General features: G+C 48.6%; 2 protein-coding genes across 2 annotated transcripts in view; both read right to left on the reverse strand.

The window, feature by feature from the left end:
- Positions 1–422: 422 nt before the first annotated feature.
- On the reverse strand, positions 423–14,234 carry Tmem269 (transmembrane protein 269). Its single transcript, XM_021201296.1, has 7 exons — positions 14,164–14,234; positions 13,069–13,140; positions 10,032–10,161; positions 6,085–6,182; positions 5,006–5,149; positions 4,289–4,492; positions 423–708 (listed from the first exon to the last, which is right to left on the reverse strand). Exons 2-7 carry the CDS (start codon positions 13,133–13,135, stop codon positions 587–589), a joined length of 765 nt encoding a protein of 254 aa, XP_021056955.1. The 5' UTR covers positions 13,136–13,140; positions 14,164–14,234; the 3' UTR covers positions 423–586.
- Positions 14,235–19,962: 5,728 nt separating this feature from the next.
- The window catches only part of C6H1orf50 (chromosome 6 C1orf50 homolog), a 9,805-nt gene continuing 7,141 nt past the window's right edge, over positions 19,963–22,626 (reverse strand). The window contains exon 4 of the mRNA XM_021201202.2: positions 19,963–22,458. Coding sequence (XP_021056861.1) covers positions 22,273–22,458 — 186 coding nt within the window. The 3' untranslated portion in view covers positions 19,963–22,272. The remainder of the gene's footprint in view (positions 22,459–22,626) is intronic.

Here is a 22,626-nt window from a genome sequence, read left to right on the forward strand (position 1 = left end):
CCACTCGAATAAACCCCCCTTATTTATAGATAGACAGATAGATAGATAGTCATCCTGTCATCTCTGCTCTTGACTAATATACTGAGTGATACTTTTAGGCTGCCAATAAATTTTTTTTTTTTTTTTTTTTTTTGGTTTTTCAAGACAGGGTTTCTCTGTATAGCCCTGACTGTCCTGGAACTCACTGTGTAGACCAGGCTGACCTCGAACTCAGAAATCCGCCTGCCTCTGCCTCCCAAGTGCTGGGATTAAAGGCATGCACCACCACGCCCGGCCAATTTCTTTTTTTAGATAAAGTCTCATGTGTCCAAGGCTGTGTTTGAGTTTCAGCTTAAAACTTAGCTTGGAAACAAGAGTCTATCCTGCATGACTGATTAAAAAGGAGTCTGAACCCTCAATAAGGGGAAAGAAGCAAAGGTTTCTGGGCCCACTGTGGGTTGATGTGATTCAAGACGAGAGAGCGCACCAAGCATATGACAACCCAGGCATCTGAAAGCTTTAATGAGGACAGGCAGGTCTTGGTCCAGCATGCTAAGCCTAAAGCCCACAGAGCCAGCAGGAGGGGTGACATTATGGTTTCCTCTCGCTAGAGCTTAATACGAACTCCTCTGCCCCACAGGGCTTCAGGGGAGAAGATGTAGGAGAGCGACCAAGTCAGGCAGTAAAAGGCGGTGAGCGGGAACGGAGAGAAAAACATCAAGATAACACCTGGAAAGGAAACAGAGACACTCAGTTTCATGAAGCACCTCCCACAGCTCCTATCCAACTCTGTCCCTCACAGAGCTGAAGAGACAGCAACAAAGAGGCAGGAACACCATGTGTAAGTTCAGTTCACTAAGACTATGGAAGCCCCTAACTGGAAGCTAATGCAACCTCAGGTCCATTCTGTTGATCTCAGACCAGAAGCCGGGTCCCGGCCAAGACTGAATCCAAGTTGACCAGAGCTTTTTCAATGGAAAAAAAATCCTAATTATTTGGAGTTTAACATGCAATGTAAAATGCCCAAGACTGCTTACAGAGAGGTCTTAGCTCTCACACCAGAGAGGCTCACTGTGCCCAGACAGCGCAGGTACATGGTCAGTGGTGAACAGCCGCCTCACTGTGCCCAGACCGCGCAGGTACATGGTCTGTGGCGGACACCCGCTTTCATTCTGGAGTCTGGATTTGGTCCCTGCTCGGCAGAAGGTGCCAATGTGAGTCTCCGATGACCTTCCCTAGAAGACAGTGCTTCCGGGAGGGACCACAGTTCAGGGCTTCAGGACCCGAGTGTAACTCTCTGGTGCCACCTGGAGTGGACCCTGAACAACCAGCACCCCCTTTCTGTGGTCACACCCCACGCACCCTCTGCTGATTTCGAACCACATCCTTCAGTGGTGGGTTTGTTTTGTTTTGTTTTGTTTTGTTTGTTTGGGGGTTTTGTTGTTTGGTTGTTTTGGTTTTATTGTTATTTTGTTCGAGACAGTTTCTCTGTTATAGCCCTGGCTGTCCTAGAACTGGCTCTGTAGACCAGGCTAGCCTAAAATTCAAAGATCCAACTGCCTCTGCCTCCTGAGTGCTGGGATTAAAGGCGTGTGTCACCACATGGGGCGAATACACATCCTTGTATTCTAGCCAGTCTTAGCCATATGTACCACAACATGCTGAGTCCTGAGGCCCCTCCAAGCCAATCACTGATCTTGGATGTATTCTCAGGTACTCCCAAGACAATCTAAATCTCAGAAGAAACATGATCAGGCACCTGGACTCCCTCATGGTACATCTATCTCCTCAGCACTAGACTCTGCTTCTCATCTAACTCCTGTGACTTAGAATTACGTCTACCTCTCTCATGGGAGACAGGGGAAGTAACTTGCACAAAGGCCTAATTCAAGCCTAAGTCTGCCTGACCTTTAAAAACCAGACATTCAGCCTCAGTTAACAAGAATACAGAGCATCAATAGTCTCATGACAGGATCTGAGGGAGCCCAAGCTGGCCTAAAACTTGCTATGTAGCTGAGGACAACTTTGGCCTCCACTTCCCAAGTGCTGAGATTACAGGTTTGTACCACCGCAACCAGTGTATGTAGTGCTGGAGATCAAACCCCAGGGATCTGTGCCTACTATGAGGGTACTCTACCAACTGGGCTGCATCCCCAACCTGACCACCACACAATCTGTAAGATACCAGTAGATCGTGACAGGTGACCTAACAAAAGGTCACTTCTGGGGAAAAGAACTCGTTAAGGAGGTATGCTAAAGTTTTGGAAAACTGCAATTGGAGAAGAGTCATTGGTGTGCTGAGGCAAGGAGGCAACGTTTAAAGCCAGACTGGTCCTTAAAAGATAGATAGATAGATAGATAGATAGATAGATAGATAGATAGATAGATAGATAGATAGANGTTTAAAGCCAGACTGGTCCTTAAAAGATAGATAGATAGATAGATAGATAGATAGATAGATAGATAGATAGATAGATAGATAGATAGATAGACAGACAGACAGATGGCTTTCACTCTCCAAAACTGGCCATGGGCCAGCTTCCAAAGTCTGGAGCTGTAGGGAAGAAGGGTCTTCAGTCTAAGGTGATCCACTGTTCCCTGGACAAGCAGAATATTAACATCATCCACTATGAAATGTGCACAATCCTGGCATTAACTGGTGTCAGATCTGTGAGGTGCTGTTTCCTCCTTAACTCAGAGCAAAGAAACCTAGGAGTCTGGCTCTAAGTGTGTACTTTATTCTGAGCAGAGGGGATCAACTCTAGGAGCACAACCTCTGTGGAAAACACTGAGCTAGGAGAGGGGAAGTGGAAAAGATGGGGCCAGGAATTGCAGTTTACAGTCTACCAGAGAATTACCTACCTGTGGCCTCATTCAATTCCAGTGAGCCTACACACCAGGAACTTGGGGCTTTAATTATAGATGAAGGAGATTGAATTAAAAATGGTGAGGTATTAACACAAATCTATACAACTACCACATGCAGAAGTCAGAGCTTCAGCTGAGGTACATTCAACTACAAACTCAGACACTCTTCACCATTCTGCCATTTGGGCACAGGAGAGCCAGCTCCCAGAACTTGAACAAGGATGTTGTACTAGTGCCACAGATGATACAAATTTGAAGAAAACAGACCCTAACAACCCAGAGTGGATTCACAGCAAAGGAACCATGGAAGAATCGCCAGCTCCCAGGGATGCTTGTCTGGTTCACAAGCACACACTCTAAAAGGAAAACGAATGCTCCTTGCAGGAAATCCTAACTCGGGGCACCTCTGTGAGCATCTCCCATGGCTGGTGCCTATACTCCGCTGCTTCCCCCAGTGTCAAGTCTAGTTCCTGCAACTCTCTAGTTCAGCTGCTTCTCTCCATCCATCACACCACCACCTCCCATCTGAACACTGGTACACGACAGTCCAAGCAATGCCTGGAAGCGGCTGCCCTGAATGTATCACTTGCTGTCTAGGTTCCACCCCAGGTGTCTCGTTTGCCTTTAGGATCAAATCTCAAATCCCACCCAGTCTGCCCACTTGCCTAGCCTGAGTCTTTGTCACTGGCTTTCCACACAAGGACCAGCCACACTGTTCTACTAAGGCTTCAAGAACCTTCTCTGCATTCAGTCACTACAAAACATCATCCTCTTCCTAGACTGCCCTTCCGACCCATCCTTCAGCTCTCACTTCAACACCCCTCCATACTGAATTGCCCGTCCTCTGAGAGCACCCTGTACTTTCCCAGGGCATCAAAACAAATGCCAGTTTGCAGTTACTTACTTATTTTGGGGACAGAGTTTCACTCTATAGCTCAGGCTGGCCTGGAACTCCCTAAATCTTGAATTTGCAATGATCCTCCAGCCTCAGCATCCCAAGAACTGGAATTACACACACAACCACTACAACCAGCTTTGTTTGTTTCCAATCCTATTTTGTCATTTTTATTTGTGAGTTTGTTTCGGCTTTCTCCCTACCTGAGACAAGGACTATGCCTGGTTTATGAGACTGACTCCCAGTACCTGGAACATAGGAGCACGCGCCCTGACTCCATTGCGCTCGTTAACTTAGGTAGACATTATTGAGCAGAGCCTAATTCTATGCACTGGAACTCTGAGCCCAAAGAAAACAGTTCCCTATGCAGGTGAGTACATTTAGTATTTTCAGACATTAAACATAGAAAATGTTTGGATATTTGTTTTGGGAACCTGTTGGTAACAAGAGATTCGGTGGTGAAAGGCCCATGGGAGCAAAGTGCGGGGCAATGCTGCGGTGGGACACGGAGTGACCACAAGGATGGTGGCAGGTGTTTGAACTCACCTCCTATATAAACAATTTTTTTCCAGTTGTCCGAATCTAGGATTTCATCGTGTGGGTAGCGACTCTGGTCGATCATGAAGAGAATCATGAGAGAAGCCATGCAGCAGAGAATGAACGTATTGCCTTTAGTCAGGAGGCAGGTGGAAGCCAAAACACAGGACGCATAGGGGCAGGGGAGGCCCTTGTATCCAGAGGGAGCTCCTCCTAGGGAAAGACCAAGGATCAGCTGGCTCTAAGGGCACCTATTACTTTGTGTGTCCTCTCCACAAACTGCCAAATTCCCTAAGCCCAGGAGTGTGGAGGTCATTTGGTCATCCACAAGCAGACGTCATACAGGTTTGGGTTTGGGTTGGTTTCTGGGGGACAGCAGGCACCAAGTGGTCTGCCAGGTGTGCCCACACCTTAAAGGGTCCTTGAAAAGCCAGTCTGGGCTGAGCGCTGGGTTTGCACCCCCTCTCTGTGTGGCCTTAGGAAAGCAGCTGCCCTCACTTTAGCACAACTTCTCTTGTTTGGGGAAACTGGTGTGAAGCAAGGTTCCATACACAGGTAACAGCAGAGAGACGTAGCTGCCGAAGAAGCAAGAACCTGTGTCTCCCAGACCAGTACAGCCCTTAACCTCCGACAGGCTCATGAAGAGGAAGAGTCCATAAATTGCCCCTGGCTTCTCCTGCCCCTTGATCCCTGCCACAGTCCTAAGATGGATTGGATTCCACTCACCAGTTGAATAAAAACACAGGCGGAAAGAAGTGGTGAGCACATAGATGATGGCCAGGAGCCCATTCAGAGGCCCATCCACGCCCAGGAGCAGAGCCGAGGCCAGGCCAAAGGTGGTGAAGATGGCAAAGTCATTCAGTTCGAGTCCTGCTTCGGAGGACAAGGTTAACGCACAGGTGTGTGGTCTACACCCTAGTCTCACCTGGAGTGGTGACAGTTTGGAGTACTGGGCTCTCAGAGGGCAGCAGCTGCCCCCTTAACGTGGCCTGGAGGTCAAAGCCTGGGCCTCCCATAGGCTTTGCCTCTGTTGGTCCTCATCACTCAACATGCAAGGCTTAGCACACATGTTCACAAGCCTTAGCACCTTTCAAGGTATTTTGGCCCAGACGTTTTGCCTGGGGTTGCTTCTCATCCCATTGGCCCTCACCGCTCTCTTCACTGAGAGTGATAGAGGACACTCTTCACTCAGAATGAAGGTGATCCCCAACAAACACTGGGAAAGCAAGAAAGGATAAACAGCAAAGAAATTGCCTGGGTAAGTGAGAGTGAGATCTTACCTTCTAAAACTCACAATGATCATAATGGCCGGGCATGGTGGTGCATGCCTTTAATCCCAGCACTTGGGAGGCAGAGGCAGGTGGATTTCTGAGTTTGAGGCCAGCCTGGTCTACAAAGTGAGTTCCAGGACAGCCAGGACTACACAGAGAAACCCTGTCTCGAAAAAAACAAAAAAACAAAACAAAACAAAAAATCATAATAATGTGCTATGAAGTGTAAACACAAAAACAAAACCTTCAGCACACTAGCATAAATCAGAAGAAGAGTAAATGGAATTAAAACAGAAAGGAAAAGAAGTTAGGGATTGAACACCAGGGCAGGGACAGGACAACGATGGGGAAGAGAGCCAGCCCAGAGGATGGATCTAGGGTGCAGACAGCAGGACCGGTTTCCGCTAGTCACATGGGCATGTGCACAATTAGGAGTAACTGAAGAAGGCCTGCCTGATGTCAGAGGATGGGTGGTAACCGGAGATGGACGCTCCCCACGGTAGGGATGAGAGTGGGCCTGAGGTCTAGACTCACCCAGTTTGTGGGGGATGTTGAGGTGTTTGGTCATCGATCCTATTGCAATGTCTAACAGGAAGCAGATCAGAAGCATCCAGGAAGCACAGTGGGATTTCCTAGAGGGCAGGCCAGCAGGGCAGCTTCTTGTAGTGCCCGTTGGACAAGTCCCCCAACCCAATCCCCACTCTCCACAACCCCTAACACACACACACACACACACACACACACACACACACACACACGCGCACGCACACACGCACGCACGCACACGCACACACACTCACACATGCACGCACACACGCACTCACACACGCATGCACACACACACGCATGCACACATGCACACACACGCACATACACACGCACACACACATGCATGCACGCATGCACGCACACGCACACATGCACGCACACGCGCACAGGCACACGCACATACACGCACGCACACGCACATGCACACGCGCACACACACGTACGCACGCACATTACATTCCCATTCCCCCTACTCACAGCCCTTCTGGATATTGTGCTTTAAATGTTTTACACACACAACCTCATACATGGCTCTGTCTCCCCCAGACCCGCTCCCCACAGTAATCACCAAAATCCCCCAACCCTTAAGTCCCAGGTGTATTTGATGGCATGGGCTCCTTCCTATTTCTTAGTGCAGCCTCTACCACCTCCTCACTGACTTTTCAGCTAAGTCACTAGATGTCTCTCTAGGTTTTTTTTTTTTCTCCACTGTGAAATGAAGGATTTATACTAAGCGGCGTCCTCTGTCCTCTCCTTTCTTTCATCTGTAGTAGTTTCGGTGAGAATGCCTCCCACCTCCCCCACCCATTGGTGGAACTGTTTGGGAGGGATTCAGAGGCGTGGCTTTGTTGGAGGAGATGTGTCACAGGGACAGACTTTGAAACTTCAGAAGACTCCAGTCACTCCCAGTGCCCCTTTCTCTGCCTCTGGCTTTCTAACCAAGATGTGAGCTCTTAGCTGTTTCCCCCCATGCCTTTACTCTGCCATCATGAACTCTAATCCTATGTAAGCCCAGCTAAGTGCTTTGTTTCGTAAGGTGTTTTGTCACAGCAATAGGAAAAGTAACTAAGACACCTGTTCCTCAGGAGCCATCCACCATAATTTTGAGACAGGGCCTCTCACTGGGACCTGGGGCTCACTGGTTTGGTAAGGCTGGAAGCCCAGTGAGCCCCACAGATTCCCCTGTCTCCACGTCTCCAGCACTGGAGTCTGAGTGTACACCACCATGCCTGGTTTTCTTACCTGCCGCTAAGATCTGAACTCAAGCCCTCACACTTGGACCACAAGCACTTACTTCATCAACTGATCGATCTCCCCAACCCCTGGTCTTGAACCCTTGATCCTCCTGCCTCTGCCTCCTTAGTGCTGGGGTTACAAGCTTATGTCATCACACCTGGCTAAACTCTAACCTTTCTAATTAACCATCTGGTGCTTATTTTTTCCAGTACTGGAGACTGAAGCTCGGGCCTCACACTGTAGGTGAGTGCGCTCCCATGAGTGATCTCAGGTTGGGGTTTGTACATCCTTTCACCTTCTGAGCTTCAGTTTAATTCCATTGGACCTGACATCACCTTCTTTATGACTTCTACTCTTTTATATGTCCAGAATGCAGTTTGTCTTAGTGAATTCTCCAGGACGGCCTGAGAATACAGTCTGCTGCTCTTGGACAGAGCGTCTGCAGGTGTCAGTGACATCAGACACTGGGTGTGCTACCCAGCTTAATATGCTTGCTGATTTTCTAGGATGACTGATAGGGGATGGCTTCTCAACTTTGGTTTAGACCTGTCGGTGTCTCCCAAAGTTCTCTTGAGTTTGATGTGTGGTAAGGATCTGCCAGTATCTCCTAATCTAGAATCGAATGCTGGCTCTACTCTAAGTGACTTCCCAGAGTTGCTCTAGCCCCCACATTCTCCACTGCATCTTGTCCATCATGTGGTCCCAAACCCCTCTGAGTAGTCATGCAATCCAAAGCAAGCCTGCCCAGAGGTCTACTGCCAAGTCTGCACTGGATTACAATGCTTAGATGACCCAGCAGAACCAAGGGAGCCTGACCTTGGCCACCCCCAAACGGCTTCAGCATTTGCTTAGCCCACAGTATCAAAAGGGGTATCAAAAGGGGCCCGAGGCTAAATGAAGATACAGAACCTACAATTGTAACACAAAAACGACCCTTGAAGGGGATTTGGTTAAACTAAGTTTTCCCTACTACAGATGTGCATTCTCCCACTAATTAGACTCTAAAACTCCAAATTTATGGATGAAAAACAGATACAGAAAGAATCAAGTACATATCAGGAGTACATCACAAAGGGGTTTCTTTTTTCTTCTTTTTTTGTTTTTTTTTTTTTCAAGACAGGGTTTCTCTGTTTAGTCCTGGCTGTCCTGGAACTCACTTTGTAGACCAGGCTGGCCTCGAACTCAGAAATCCTCCTGCCTCTGCCTCCCGAGTGCTGGGATTAAAGGCATGCACCACCACGCCTGGCTCAAAGGGGTTTCTTTAAAGAGCTGATTTATCAAAGCTCTCAAAATAGAATCCAACTTATAGGAACATAAATTGTTTGCTTTATTGGTGGCACAAGTGTGACAGAAGTTCCAGAACAGTGCTCACATCAGATGGACAAATCATATATTCTGATTTGAGAAACAGAAAATATGAACAAAGCCAAGTGGGGTGGCTCACACCTATAGTTCCAGCACTCAGGAGGTTCAAGCAGAAGTATCAGAAGTCCAAGGACAGTCTAAGATACATAGTGAGTTTAGACCATCCTGGGCTACTTTGGAGAAGAGAGAGGGTGAGGGGAGGAAGAGAAGAGAGGGAAAGAAAGAGAGAATGGCCATGAGTACTTCCCTTCCTATAAGCCTTTTGTTTTTGTTTGTTTGTTTGTTTGTTTGTTTGTTTCTTTCTTTCTTTCTTTCTTTCTTTCGTTTTGTTTTGTTTTGTTTTGTTTTTTTGAGACAGGGTTTCTCTGTTTAGTCCTGGCTGTCCTGGAACTCACTTTGTAGACCAGGCTGGCCTCGAACTCAGAAATCTGCCTGCCTCTGCCTCCGAAGTGCTGGGATTAAAGGCGTGTGCCACCACGCCCGGCTGTTTTTTTTTTTTTTTTCAAGACAGGGTTTCTCTGTGTAGCCCTGGCTGTCCTGGAGCTTGCTCTGTAGATCAGGCTGGCCTCAAACTCAGAAATCCGCCTGCCAGGCTGGTAAGATGGCTCAACGGGTAAGGGCACTGACTGCTCTTCTGAAGGTCCTGAGTTCAAATCCCAGCAACCACATGGTGGCTCACAACCACCCATAATGAGATCTGGCGCCCTCTGCTGATGTGTCTGAAGTCAGCTACAGTAAACTTATGTATAATAATAAATGAAGCCATTCCTTTTTTTTTTTTTTTAAGATTTATTTATTTATTTATTATATGTAAGTACACTGTAGCTATCTTCAGATGCACCAGCAGAGGGCATCAGATCTGATCATGGGTGGTTGTAAGCCACCATGAGGTTGCTTGGAATTGAACTCAGGACCTTTGGAAGAGCAGTCAGTGCTCTTAACCACTGAGCCATCTCTCCAGCCCCAAATAAAGCCATTCTTAACTGCTCTGGCTGAAGGAACAAGAACAATGATAATATAAACCCCTCATGCCATGTGGAGATTGAGGCTCAGGTGTAAACTAGCTCAAGTCATGTATCAGATTGTAGTAACAGGAAGGCTGGGATCCTGGTCCCTGAATCTGAAGCTGTGCGTGAGTGTGTGCATGCGTGAGTGCATGCATGCGTGCGTGTGTGCATACCTGCATGTGTGTCTCTGTGTGTGTGTGTGTTGACTGTCCCCATCCCTGAGTTTATCCTTTGCCACACTGGCCAGGTCTCTAGAGTCTGTACTGCTTCCTCACGCCATAGGCTCCAGCTTTAGGCTAGGAGCAGGCAGTGCCCCAGACCTACCTGCTGAAGCTGCAGAAGATGGAGAAGAGCCCCAGGATCATGTTGGCCAGGGCCAAGGCATTAATAATGTCTTTCCAGGAAAATTCAGTCATCTGAGAACCGATCTGCTCTTGTTTCATGATGCGATGACCTGTGGCCCAGGAGAGAGGTGCACAGGGCTCTCAAGGTCAAAGGGTCTCCAGAGAGGCTCCCAGAGACCCCCAAATGAGAACTGCACCCCTCATGACACTGTCTCACCAACTGGACTAAAAGGACAAATTAGCAAGGAGACACTAGAGTTAAAGACAATGTTTGGAAAACCATTCATCTTAGCCGTGGCCAGATGAACTTGTGTGGACATCCATCTCCCTTGCCCTGGCCCCACAGGAGCCTTCCTGATACCTCAAAGGTCTCTATGAGATGGAACCTTGTCATAGACTAATGGCTGACTTGACACTCCCTCAGAGACCTCTGGGATTCCACAACACTGGTTCCATCTCCAACAGAGAAGGAAATCAACTTCTCAGAATGGATGTGGATGCCACTCAGTGGCTCCCCAGCACTCTTCAGTGTGTCCTCACCTCTGGTCTGGGCCAGCAGAGAGCGTGCACTCTTTCTTCCCCCATTTTATGAGTGAGGAAACTCAAGGTCAGCAACTTGGAGAAATCTGTTCAAAGTCGTACACTAAGTGAGTAGAACCGAATCCCAGCTGCTTGGTTCCCAACTTGCTGCCATTCCTGCTGGGAGCCAAGGCTCCAGCAGGAGGAGATCTGGGTGCTAGGATTGAGGAGGTCACCGGGACAGCTTTACCACACTGCCTCTGCATGTTGGGACAGGCCATGTCCAGGCCTTTGACCACCCGTCATGATATCTCTTACAGCAGCAGGGGACCAGCTGGCCTTTCCATCTTCACAACCAGTCTTGGCTGATTTTAATACTGTGTCCAACCAAATGTTTCCCTTACATATAAACTGTTTGTATCCTCTCTGAGCCAGGCAATCCCCACTAATAGGGGTAAACACATCACGTCAGCCACACACAATGACCCTACCCCTGAGTGATATGAGTTCATTCTTGTTCTCATGTCCACTCTCTCTTCAATCCTTCACTCATTTTGAGGCTCAGTCCTCCAGACAACCACTCTGGACAGACAGTTCCAGATCTTATGGCCTGAGCAAGAACTGAGACAATGCCAGCCGTGGCACTGCACACCTTTAATCCCAGCTCCTGGGAGGCAGAGGCAGGCAGATCTGAGTTCAAGACCAGCCTGGTCTATAGAGTGAGTTCCAGGACAGATAGACAGAGCTACACACGAAACCCTGTCTCAAAAACAAACAAAACAAAAATTTTAAAGCATTGAGACAAACTTTGTTTGGTTTCAAGAAACCTTGCCACAAAGTTGTCCAAAGCTGTGAGGGGCTGGACTTGGGTCAGGGACTGGAGGCATCACTGAAGGGCTGGCTGTTTCCATAGGCAGCCTTAGTCACCAAAAGAATCAGGAGCTGTGTGACCACAACCCTCAGGACTAATACCTAAGTCAGGAAATAATGTAAGCCTCAGAGAGCTTTGAGGGAAGGGGAGACAGGCTGACCGTGCTGTCCCACTCCATGAAGCTACACAGCCATCTCTCCTGCCTCAAGACCAACCCCAATAGGACAGGATACCTCAGTTCCTGAGCCAGGTCCCACCCACTTACCATCTCCTAGAAGAACACATCCCTGGGTCTCTGCCTCCCGGGGCAGATCAGCAAATGCCTAGTCCCCCAACAACCGACGTGCCCCATCTAACCACCTCACAGATGCTCTAGTCTTGATTAGTCATCTACTGTCTGCCCTGGTCACAAGCCACGTGGGCACCTGGGATTCCTACTGGCCCTGTGAGCTCAGTCTGGCAAGGGTTATCACCCCTGCTTATACATCCCAAGGAAGGCAGACACGACGAAAGGGGAGAGCCTCAGAAGAGGTCCCTCTGAAGTTACAGGTGGAGACTCAGCTTGAGTGTTCATCCCTCTGCACTTTGCCATCTATCAAACAGGGCAGGAAGGTGCCCACACTCTATGGTTAGTCAGAGTTAAGAGAACCTTTACTGCCTTCAAAGAATGTACAGCCAGTCTCTCTGTCTAGAACAGTAGTTCTCAACCTGTGGGTTGTGACCCCTTTGGGGTTGAATGACTCTTTCACAGGGGTCACATATCAGATATCCTAAATACCAGATATTTATAATTCATAACAGCAACAAAATTATAGTTCTGAAGTATCAAGGAAAATAATTTTATGGTTGGGGGTCACCACAAGATGAGGAACCATGTGTATTAAAGGGCAGCAGCACTAGGAAGGCTGAGAATCCCTGGTCTACAGAAATGAGGTGCAAGCCTGTGTTCATAAGCATTCATAGTGGCCCCTTATTTTACAGAGGAGAGAGCGAGGCTCAGGAGACAGCATACACATCTCAGGATTTGTACTGAGTATCCTCTTTCTCAGTTAAATATTATTTGCACAAAAAAAAAATGCATACATGGGTTCCAGGAGCAAAAGGAAGGGGCTGGGGATAAGAAGGGCTGATCACGTCCACAGAAATGGAGAGCAATCTCCTCACTCCGACAGTAGACACTGGTTAGGAGCAGGTCTCACGGTTGGTCCCGGAAACAAAGGTGACTGTGGATTGATCTCTCAAGGAATAGTCAGGCAGAGGATGCAAGCCAGCATGGGAGAAGAGATACACCATAAGGGCACAGGCAGGGGTCGCCCTGCCTGGGGGAAGCTCAGAGGAGGAGTACAGCTGAAGCTGGTTTGTGCCCCGCCCTGAAGGAGTAGACTTGGTCATACGACAGGTTCTTGAATTCCTCAGTCTGGAGTCCTGCCCCACACCAGCCCGGCCACGCTCTCTAGCTCCCACTCTCCAGCCCCACTGAAACCCCTCTCTTGGGGACTTCCTTGGGTCTTTGATTGGTCCTCTTTGAGGAGCCTTCTGATGCCTGCAGAACTTGTAAGTGCTCTCGTCTTGGAAGCCATCTCATGCTCACTGTGTAACCCTGGTGTTCTTTACTGACTTGGCCTACCTTGTCTTCCTTTTTTCCTAGAGGGGATGCAACTTGAGTGCAGATTGGGGTCTCCTGTGCCAAGCATGAGGCCTAACAATAAAAGTGCTCGATGTTAGTTCATACAGTACACCACTTAGTCCCTCTTGCTGCACTGACTCTAATGTACCCAGAATCTAGCCCTCCTCATTGAGGCCTTTGGGAAGCCATTTTAGATGAAGCCCCTTCAGCACCCCAGGCAACTGCTCAACTGCCCCTTAACATTTATTCATCTCATCTTCCAGTCCCTCCCTGTGCCGTGCTTTGCGTATTTCGGTAAGTAGAACAAGACCCATGTGCCAACTTCGGATGATACAGTCTTGATGGAATGTCAGGCTCTTGAGGAAACGTGTTATGTGTGACTAGGCATGTTCCAGCTGCCCTGGGTATACCAGGAAGTAGAGGGAGTCTGGGGCAACCAAGGAGAAGGGAGAATTTCACCCATGTGGTGACACTTACCAGGGTGGAAGGATGGGTGTGATAGCCAAAAAGAATTAAAAATACAGCAAGTCTTGGTTCCCAAGACATGGGAGACTGGAGATGAAGTTGGGGAAGTCTGGGCTGGGGTCCTCCCAGAGGTGACTGTGGGCCCGCCCCATGTGGGAATAACATGGATTGGGGAGGAACGGAAGCTGTGGGTGAGAACCTGCCCGGGCGCTCTCTTGACTGTGGGTTTCTAGAACGTGAACTGAGGATGAGCGGGTCCCTCATCAGGCAACACGAGAGGCTGCTAAGAATGAAGCTGTACTTTCCAGCAGTGGTGTCTCTTGTCCTTCCACATCGCACACACTGCCACTCCTTCCCCGGAGGCCAGAGGACAACTCCTGCACAGACCTGGCCTCTTGGGAACAGGACACAACACTAGTCTCTCGCTAGCTTCCCGCAGGTTGTCCGGGTAACCCGGTTAAACGCAATTTTGTCAGATGGCTGGCCTGAACAGGACACAACACTAGTCTCTCGCTAGCTTCCCGCAGGTTGTCCGGGTAACCCGGTTAAACGCAATTTTGCACTGGCTGGCCTGATGTCCCTGTCACTCTTTCTCGCCCCACCTGCTCTATATCCCCGGGGAACGCTTACCTGGGGATCAAACATTCCTAGGTGAAGCTGAGGCTTTCCCGCTGCCTTTTGAGGCAGAGGGTCCAGCCCAGGTGAGGGTGCATCGTGCATCGATGCGGGTCCAGCCTCTTAACCTGGCTCTTAGCTCACAATCCAGAGGACAGGGGAGGGGCTGCAGAGTCTTTGGACAGAGGCAGCAGGCCCTCAATTTACAGCTCTTGTGGAGGGCAGCAAGAGGCGGAGCATGGAGGATTCTTAGGGGAGGGGCCTGCTTTCTCCACCCACTTGGACCTGGATAGAGCCATCCTGGGCTCACCACCAGCTTCCCCTTGGTGCAGACTTCTGCTGCTGAGTGACTGTGGAGTGAGGTGACAACTGTAAAAGCAGGCTGGGGTCGACATCGTGAGGAGCCCCTTGAGTGTCAGCTCCAAGCAGGTATGGCCTTTTATAGGCCCAGGTTTTTGTACCTAAAAAGTGGTATAAACATATAGTAACATTTCTCAGGGAGATGAAGATCTGAGGAAGTAAGGCCCCAAAATGAAGACAATGCTTTTTAAGTCAGGTTCTTTCAGAAAGTCACTGTAAAGGACAGAAGTAAGATGGAGGATAAGTCAGGGATTGGAGAGGCAGCCAGTGTGAAAGGAATTGCAAGAGTGAGGGAGGCCCTAAACAAGGATGAAAGCTTTCCAGAAGGTTCCAGATGGAGCAGTTGAATGGATAGTGTGCTATAGAAGACCCACCTCTCCCCGACCCCCGACCCCCTGATGGGGTTTCTCTGTATAGCCCTGGCTGTCTTGAAACTTGCTCTGTAAACCAGACTGGCCTCAAACTCTAGAAGATCCACTTGTCTCTGCCCCCCAAGTGCTGGGATTAAAGGTGTGGTCCACCACATGGGTCAGTAAATCCCTTTTGTTTCATTTTTGTTTTAAGACACTGCCCTACTGTAAACCAGGCTGACTGAAACTATGTAGCTGAGGCTAGCCTTGAGTTCATGTGATCCTCCTGCCTCAGTCTCCGGAGGACTGAGATTACAAGTGTGAAGCACCCACAGCCTTGGAAAGCAACAGTGCTGGATAATATTCTAGGTAGGGTCCACCCTCAGCTGTCCCACATCCACACCACACTGAGGCTAAATTGAATCAGCAAGGGTATCCAGGGCCCAGAGAATATGCAATAGAAAGGGTGGAGCTAGGGGCCATGTGACACCACAATCAGCAAGGGAGAGGGCATCTAGCACGAGCCTAGAGGCCATCAGACGACTCACACTAGGCTAAGGCTGTGCACAGGATCTCCCTGGGCCTTGGACTGGCCTTGCCACGTATCCAGCCTTGTTCTACTCAAGGAAATGGTGGATCTAATAGTTCATTTACTGTCAACAACACCATTCCTCATCAGTGGACCTGGGATGAGTATATGGCTTTATTATAATTACTTGTTCAGGGTATTCAAAGGCCCCTGACTTAACAGCCAGCAGTTAACATTAAAATAAGAACTTACAGCGCTCTGAGAAGAATCTGACACTAAAGTCTGTAGAGATAGTCTCTTGTGCACTGTACAGAAGCCTCACCTGTCAATAAAAAAGCATACGGACAGTGAGCTCAGGCAGGATTAGAAGGTGGGACATCCAGCAAGGATTCCGGAAAATAGTCAGGCACGAGAGATTCGCCCCAAACACAGAAGAAGGTGGTCTTATGTAACTGCAGACCAGGTAACCAGCCACATGATATGGCAAAGACTAGAATAAACAGGTAATTACGTTGTGAGCTAGTTGGGGAACAAGCAAAACTTTTGGCCGAGGCACATATTCATGAAATACTAAGTCTCAGAGTCATTATTTCTGTGAACAAAGTGACTGGACAGGTGGAAAAACATCACGTTACGGATGGATTTAACAACAGAAGTCGGACGTGGGTGTCTGAAAACTGAAGAACAGGCTGGGGCCAAGAGTATGCTACAAACGCAGCCCAACCACACCACTGCCCTCTGCTGTCTCCATGGAGGCTCACACGGAGCCTTGGGGTGTTCTGAAGCAGGTGTTGGGATGGCTCCTAGTGTTAAAGGATGTTGCTAAGGGTCTCCATGGTGACACTCAAGTATGGCAAGTGTGGGGGAAGGAATCGAGGAGGCCCACAGGAATCTACTGCCTTAGGTTGAGACATAGGTGAACTGGACCAAGAAAAAAAGGGTGGAAGTGATGAGGGGGTCAGACCTGTGAGCTGTGCTGAGGGCAGGGCTGACTGGCATGGGGAGAAAGGCAATGAAGGACGCTTAGTGTTTCTGAACTAAGTAACAGTGTGAGACAGAAGATGACGAGAACACAGAGGATGTGAAACGTTTTGGGGATAAATTCAGTTATTTTAGACATATTAAGTTTGTAATGAATGAGCAAGTACAGACGCAGGGCAAATGTGCATTAACTTGAGTACAGAACAGAGCTAGAAATATGTATGAGTTGGCAGCTTAGGGATGCTAAAGCCCTGGGAATGGAGTGGGTTGGAGCACGCAGGAGAGAGAGCGCCAAGACGCTAACCCTGGAAGAGCTTTGGATTCAGGAAGAGTGGAGTGGGAGAGATGAGGATAGGAGAACAGCCCAATCAAGATGTGGACAAACACGTTCAAGTCGTGAGTGACCCATTCAATCAAATCTGCTCACGACTATACAAGTCCCATTTCTCCAGGCACTTAGTGGCTCCTTCCTTCCAATTCCAGCTCCAGAAACCAACCTTACCTTCTGCAGACAAGTTTCACATGGGCTTTGATGCCACACACATGGGCTCAGTTGCTTAGGAATAGTATACTTCTCTGGCCTTGGCTAACCTCCGCTCTATGCTAATCACTGAACACTAAGTGAGCCACTCCCAGGGTAGCTCACATTCTCATTCTGCTTTATTTATTTGACTTTGGAGGCTGGGTGTGTGTACACATCCTCAGAAAGGCTATGCACCTTGTGTTTTTGAAACAGGGTCTCTCTGGAACCTGGGACTCACCAACTACACTAGGCTGGCCAGTGACCTCTGCCCTACCAACACTGAGATTCCAAGCATGGAAGACCATGCCCAGGTTTCTAAATGTGGGTGCTGAGGATCAAACTCAGGTCTTGTTCATGCAGCAAGTATTTTACTGCCTATCTCCCCAGCCACCGCCACCACTGCCACACACACACATTTTGTTTGAGACACAGTCTCCTTGCTGGTCTGGGACTCCTGCCTCAGCTTTCCAGGTGCAGGAGTACAGGTGTGCACTAGAGACTGGCACCCCACACTAGCCACACTCACTTTGTATGTCACTCTGAAGTGCTCTAGAACTACATGCTAAGACATGACCCCCCCCCCAGTAATATGACCGAGGTAACACATGGATGGAGGTAGATATGACTTGTTATGGCTTGCTGCAAAGCAAACACAGCTTTGTTTAAACCCGACCTTACCATTGCTATCTGAATAGCCATGAGTCACTTTCTGAACTGAAAATGCTCCCACTCAGACCTCCTGGGTGATGGGCCACATGGAGATGAAAATCAGATACAGGGGGCATTTGATAGAATAAAAAGTTCCCTAGACACACTGTCTCTTTACCTATATACCTAATACCTTGGAAAGGTAAATGCAAAAGTTAGGGCTCCTTCTAGGTCCTAGGGGTGGGAAGGGAGCTCAGTCAGTGGTTACACCCAGTGAGCCTGGGCAGAGCCAGCAAGGTTGATTCCTGAAGTAAATATAGGTCACTAATTTTGTTAAGAGTTATCAGAATTGTCTATAGCGGGGCCCCAGACCTTAGCACAACTGACTCCATGGTGGAAGTACCATTCGGGCTGTAAAACTCAGCACACAGACAGCAGCACCTGCCAACACTAAAACAAAGGCCCAATCCATCAAAAGCCACAGTTCTGAAAAATCTCTAAATGTACTAACCTTGCTTTCTTGCTTCTGGCTAACTGCTCTTGTTAACTGAAATATGTCAAACCAGGACATTGCTTTGTTTTGTGACAGTGTGTCTAGGGAACTAAAAGCTCCCCCTGGGAAAGGCTCAATGCTACACTGGGATGCTGAAGACCCAGTGTGGTCATCAACCAGCTAATAAATAGCTAATAAGTAGCCTTTCTGTTGGCTTAAACCCATGTCTGAGCAGTCTTCTCTGGTGCATACCCACAACACTGTCTTTCTCTTCCATATTCTGTTGAGTGGGTAAACACACTGGAGCCAGACATTCAAGAACCAGTTTAGATTCTTCCTCTGGCTTATCTCACCTTCTACTAGCTAACATGGTGGCCATCCATCAGACTTCAGAATGCTACATGGGCATCATCAAGTCAGACGGTACTCACTGTAAGCCACACCATTACATAGCTCTAAGGTAAAAAGCCCAAACAAAGCAAACGGGTGTGTGTGGGGGGGGGGGCTAGAAAGATGACTCGGTGGCTAAGAGTGCTCAGTGCCCTTGCAGAGAAGAATCCCCCTTCTCTGGCCTCTATGGGCACCCACACATAACCTCCCAAGAAAGCAAAGTGACAGGCCACTGCCTTCAGGACTGAAATTCCAGAGCTAACACAGATAACACTGTACAGCGGACAGACTGGCACCTCGCACTCCAGTGCTGCTAGCTCAGTCCAGACCCTCACTGCCTCCTGCTGGGTGAGACGTGACTTCTTGAAGGCCAGTAGTGCAGACCTTGGTCCGGCTGCCATCCCCCCTGCCAGGGCTCGCTTCAGCTGCTGGACCTCTGCAGGGATCAGGTCTATCAACGCCCTTCTTGTTACTTTTGTCAGCTGCGTCTTTTCCTCCTCCATCCATCTCTTTAGCTATTAGAATTTTCTACCCAGAACATTCTTACCACAACTGCTTGTAAAGACCGAGATTCCTTTGTTTGATGAGGTTAAAAGCATATCCAATACATTTCACCCAAAAAGAACCCTCCCTGGCCCCCAAAGACAGGCTTCCTATACACAGAATAGAGCCTTACAAGTCTTCCCATATTCTCAGTGCCTATACATACCTCCACAAAGTCCTTATACCATGCTATAGCTAGCTTCTCCCCCTAAAAGACTTTGCTTCTTTGAAACTGGGCCCTACAGCCAGGTTGTGGTGGCTCACACCGTCAATCCTAGCACTCAGGAGACAGAGGCAGGTGGATCTCTATGAGTTCATGGCCAGCCTGGCCTACAGAGTGAATTCCAAGACAGCCAGGGATACAAAGAGAAACCCTGCCTCAAAAATAAATAAATAAATAAACAAAAAAACAAACCAGACCAAACCAAAAACTCTATCGCAAACAAAGAAACAAGGCCCTGTGGTACTCTGAGATTATCCTCTAGAACCTGGAAATGAGAAGGCACTTAGTGCTCAGAAAGTTGCCAGGACAGAGGGATGAGCAGCTGATGAAAAGCATGTGTTATATATACTAAGCCCTAATTCCCCCATTCTGAATCCTGTATCGAGAACCACTAGGCATTATCAATCAACAGCCATCACTCAGCCAGGCACTCACACTATCCAGGAAGGAGCACTGGCACTACCTGGTGGACAGTGCAGGACCTACATCTTCCTGAATAGGAAGTTTCTCTCCAGGTGCAGCTCACTGTTGGAAATGTCGAAAGTGGGGGTAATCTACACTTTCACGGCTCAGCCTGATGACTTCGTGTCACAGGGAGGGAGAAAGACAAGGGAGTGGATATGTAGCCAGGAGGTTATTTTGCCAATGCTGAATGTCACGTCCAGGTCTGTGGTATCAACACTATCCAATCGCAATCACCTTTTGATACTACTTTTGTTGGGGTTTCTGTGTAGCCCTGGCTGTCCTGGAACTCGCTCTGTAGGCCAGGCTGGCCTTGAACTCAGCAATCTGCCTGCCTCTGCCTCCTAAGTGCTGGGATTAAAGGTGTGTGCCACCATGCCCGGCTTGATACTTCTTTTACCCAAAGCGGTTACTTTCTCTGTCTCAAATGAGCACTGCAGCAGACTGTAAGGTCTGGGGTCTCTGCCTTCTGCTCTCTATGCTCTTGTGTAATTCCTTCCCTTCCATGTGCCAGCTTAGAGACCGGCTTCTAAATCGAATCCAGCAGAGGCGATGTCATTTCTGTGGTGGGGCTACATAGGTTAGAACTCCCATTCTTGTGAGCTCCAGTCCTTTCTCTCATAGCAAATGTTCCTATGCTGCTGGGCTCCTGTGGTAAGGAGCTGAGGGGACCTCTACCATACTATCACCAGGTAGCTTAACAATCTCCAAGGAACCAATATTCTGGCAAAACCAAGTGAGCTTGGAAGCAGACAGTAACGCCCTAGCCCAAAACCTGACTGCACCCTTGCAGTATGTGAAACCTAGAGGCTGACACAAACTGTGGCACAAAGCCATGAATAGATGAGTGTTGCTTTAAGCCACTAACCCTGTGGCAATTCGTTTACCTCCTAACAAAGTACCTCTCAAAATCCAGCATTACCACACAGGTCAGAACCTCTTGAAGATGGGGCAATGTTCTGGGGTCAGAATCAACTAACATCTCAGCAAAGCCCATCTTCCAGCTCTGCAGCTTCCCAGTGAGGGACGTTTCTGTGTGTCCCTTGTTAGATCTCAGTTCTTCTGCTAGGCATGGATGTTTCTAGCTCATAAGGTGCACTGGTCATGAGTGAAGCCATGGACACCAGGACACAGTCTAGACCCAAACTTGGGCTTGTGGGCTCAATCACCTCCTCAAGTCCTTGAGAACTTACTACAATAAACCTCATGGTACTGAGGGTGTGACTTTTAACTAAACAGAAAATGAGGTCAAGTTCAAAAAGCCCAGTCAGTCACGGTGGTTTTAGCTAAGAAAGGCCCTGTTCAGTCCCTTCTGATTGTCTGCAGCACTGGAGATGGAATCAGAGCCTCATGAATACTGTGTAAACACTCCATCATTTAGCTCCACCCCCCTCTATTCAGTTCATGATTTATTCAGTAAGCTGTAAAAATGAGCTAACCTGCTAGGTGTGATGGCTCATGCCTGTAAATCACCACTAGGGAGGCTGAGGCAGGATTATCACACTAAAGCCAGCTGCTGCTAGTCAGTTTCAGGCTAACCTGAGCTATACGGACCCCATAAATAAACAATCCCAGACAACTCATAACCTGAGGACAGACCAGTCATTTTTCTTGTTTTGTGTCCACACTGCCCTATTCTTCCATACTATCTCTTTGAGAAGATTTATTTTTAAATGTATGTATATGTATATCTGGGGTGGGGTGTGCCATGTGTGTATGGCTAATGGAGTCAGAAGAGAGTGCTCCTGGAGCTGGAGGTACAGGTGGTTTTGAGCAGCCTGACGTGGGTGTTAGGAATGGAACTCAGGTCCCCCAGCAGAGCAGCAAGTACCCGGGACTGCTGACCCTCTCTCCAGCTCTTCCACACTGTAGCTTAAAAATGCATTTGATGGGTCTGTCCTGTGGTGGTGCTGAGTTCAGGCTATCCCTAAGAAGGCTTTAGGATGGACACATAAAACAGCAGGGGTAACCTTGTAAACCTCTTCAAGGTCTAATCTTCCACAGGCTTAGGTTCCCAAACCTGGCCTGCCAGGCTGTTGCTTCAGTCTCCAGTCAGTGTCACTAGGATGGAAGGGCAGAAGGACAAACCAGGCCGCCCACCATCAGGACTGAAACTCTAGAGTCAATGCTCTCACCCAGCCAGGCCAAGGTTTTGTTTGTTGTTTTTTCAATCCCTCTTAGGCAACACTGTGGTTCCTAGGTCAGCCTGAAATCAGCATGGCAGCACCTATGCAGACAGCTTCCACACCAACCCCACACAAAGAGAGACAAATGGTTCCTCTTGGAGAATGACTCACCATCTTGCTAGGAAGAAGGCTCTTCCTTCTCCAGGGTTTTGACTCAAAGGGAGGGACAGCTGGAGGTAAAGGGAAGCTCTGGCCAATCCTTGGAAACCAACTGACTGGGCATCAGTGAACCCAAGAAGATCCCACAGTGCTGGGATTCCTTACCATCCCAACTGAGAGCAAAATCAGCAGCTACATTCATCAAGATCATCGTCCAAGTAGTTCATGATTCACCAAATACCCATAGTTCCCCCTTCCCGCTTTCCCAGGGAAAGAATGTGGACAGGAGGTGGGTAGCGCTCAAGCCTTGGTCATGAGGGCTGCTAGTCAGAGCTACTCAGTGAGGCAGTCCCTGGAAGGTGGGTTCAGTGCATGGGGGCAAGGCCATGGGCTGGCTCAGCAGCTTGTCCATCATGCTGATTTTAGCATCTTGCTTCTCCACATCTTCATATGGAGTCCATGACATGTCATGTTGCAGCTTGTAGGCACCAAGGAAGTCATGGGGACAGCCTGCTCCCCATTCCTAGAGGGCAAAGGAGTAAGTAAGTAAGTCCTCATCAGGGTGAGAAGTGAAAAGGCTCTTTTTTGTTTTTGGTTTTTTTCAAGACAGGGTTTCTCTGTATAGCCCTGGCTGTCCTGGAACTCACTCTGTAGACCAGGCTGGCCTCGAACTCAGAAATCTGCCTGCCTC

This window comes from Mus pahari, chromosome 6, assembly GCF_900095145.1.
Source record: "Mus pahari chromosome 6, PAHARI_EIJ_v1.1, whole genome shotgun sequence".
Lineage (NCBI taxonomy): Eukaryota > Metazoa > Chordata > Mammalia > Rodentia > Muridae > Mus > Mus pahari.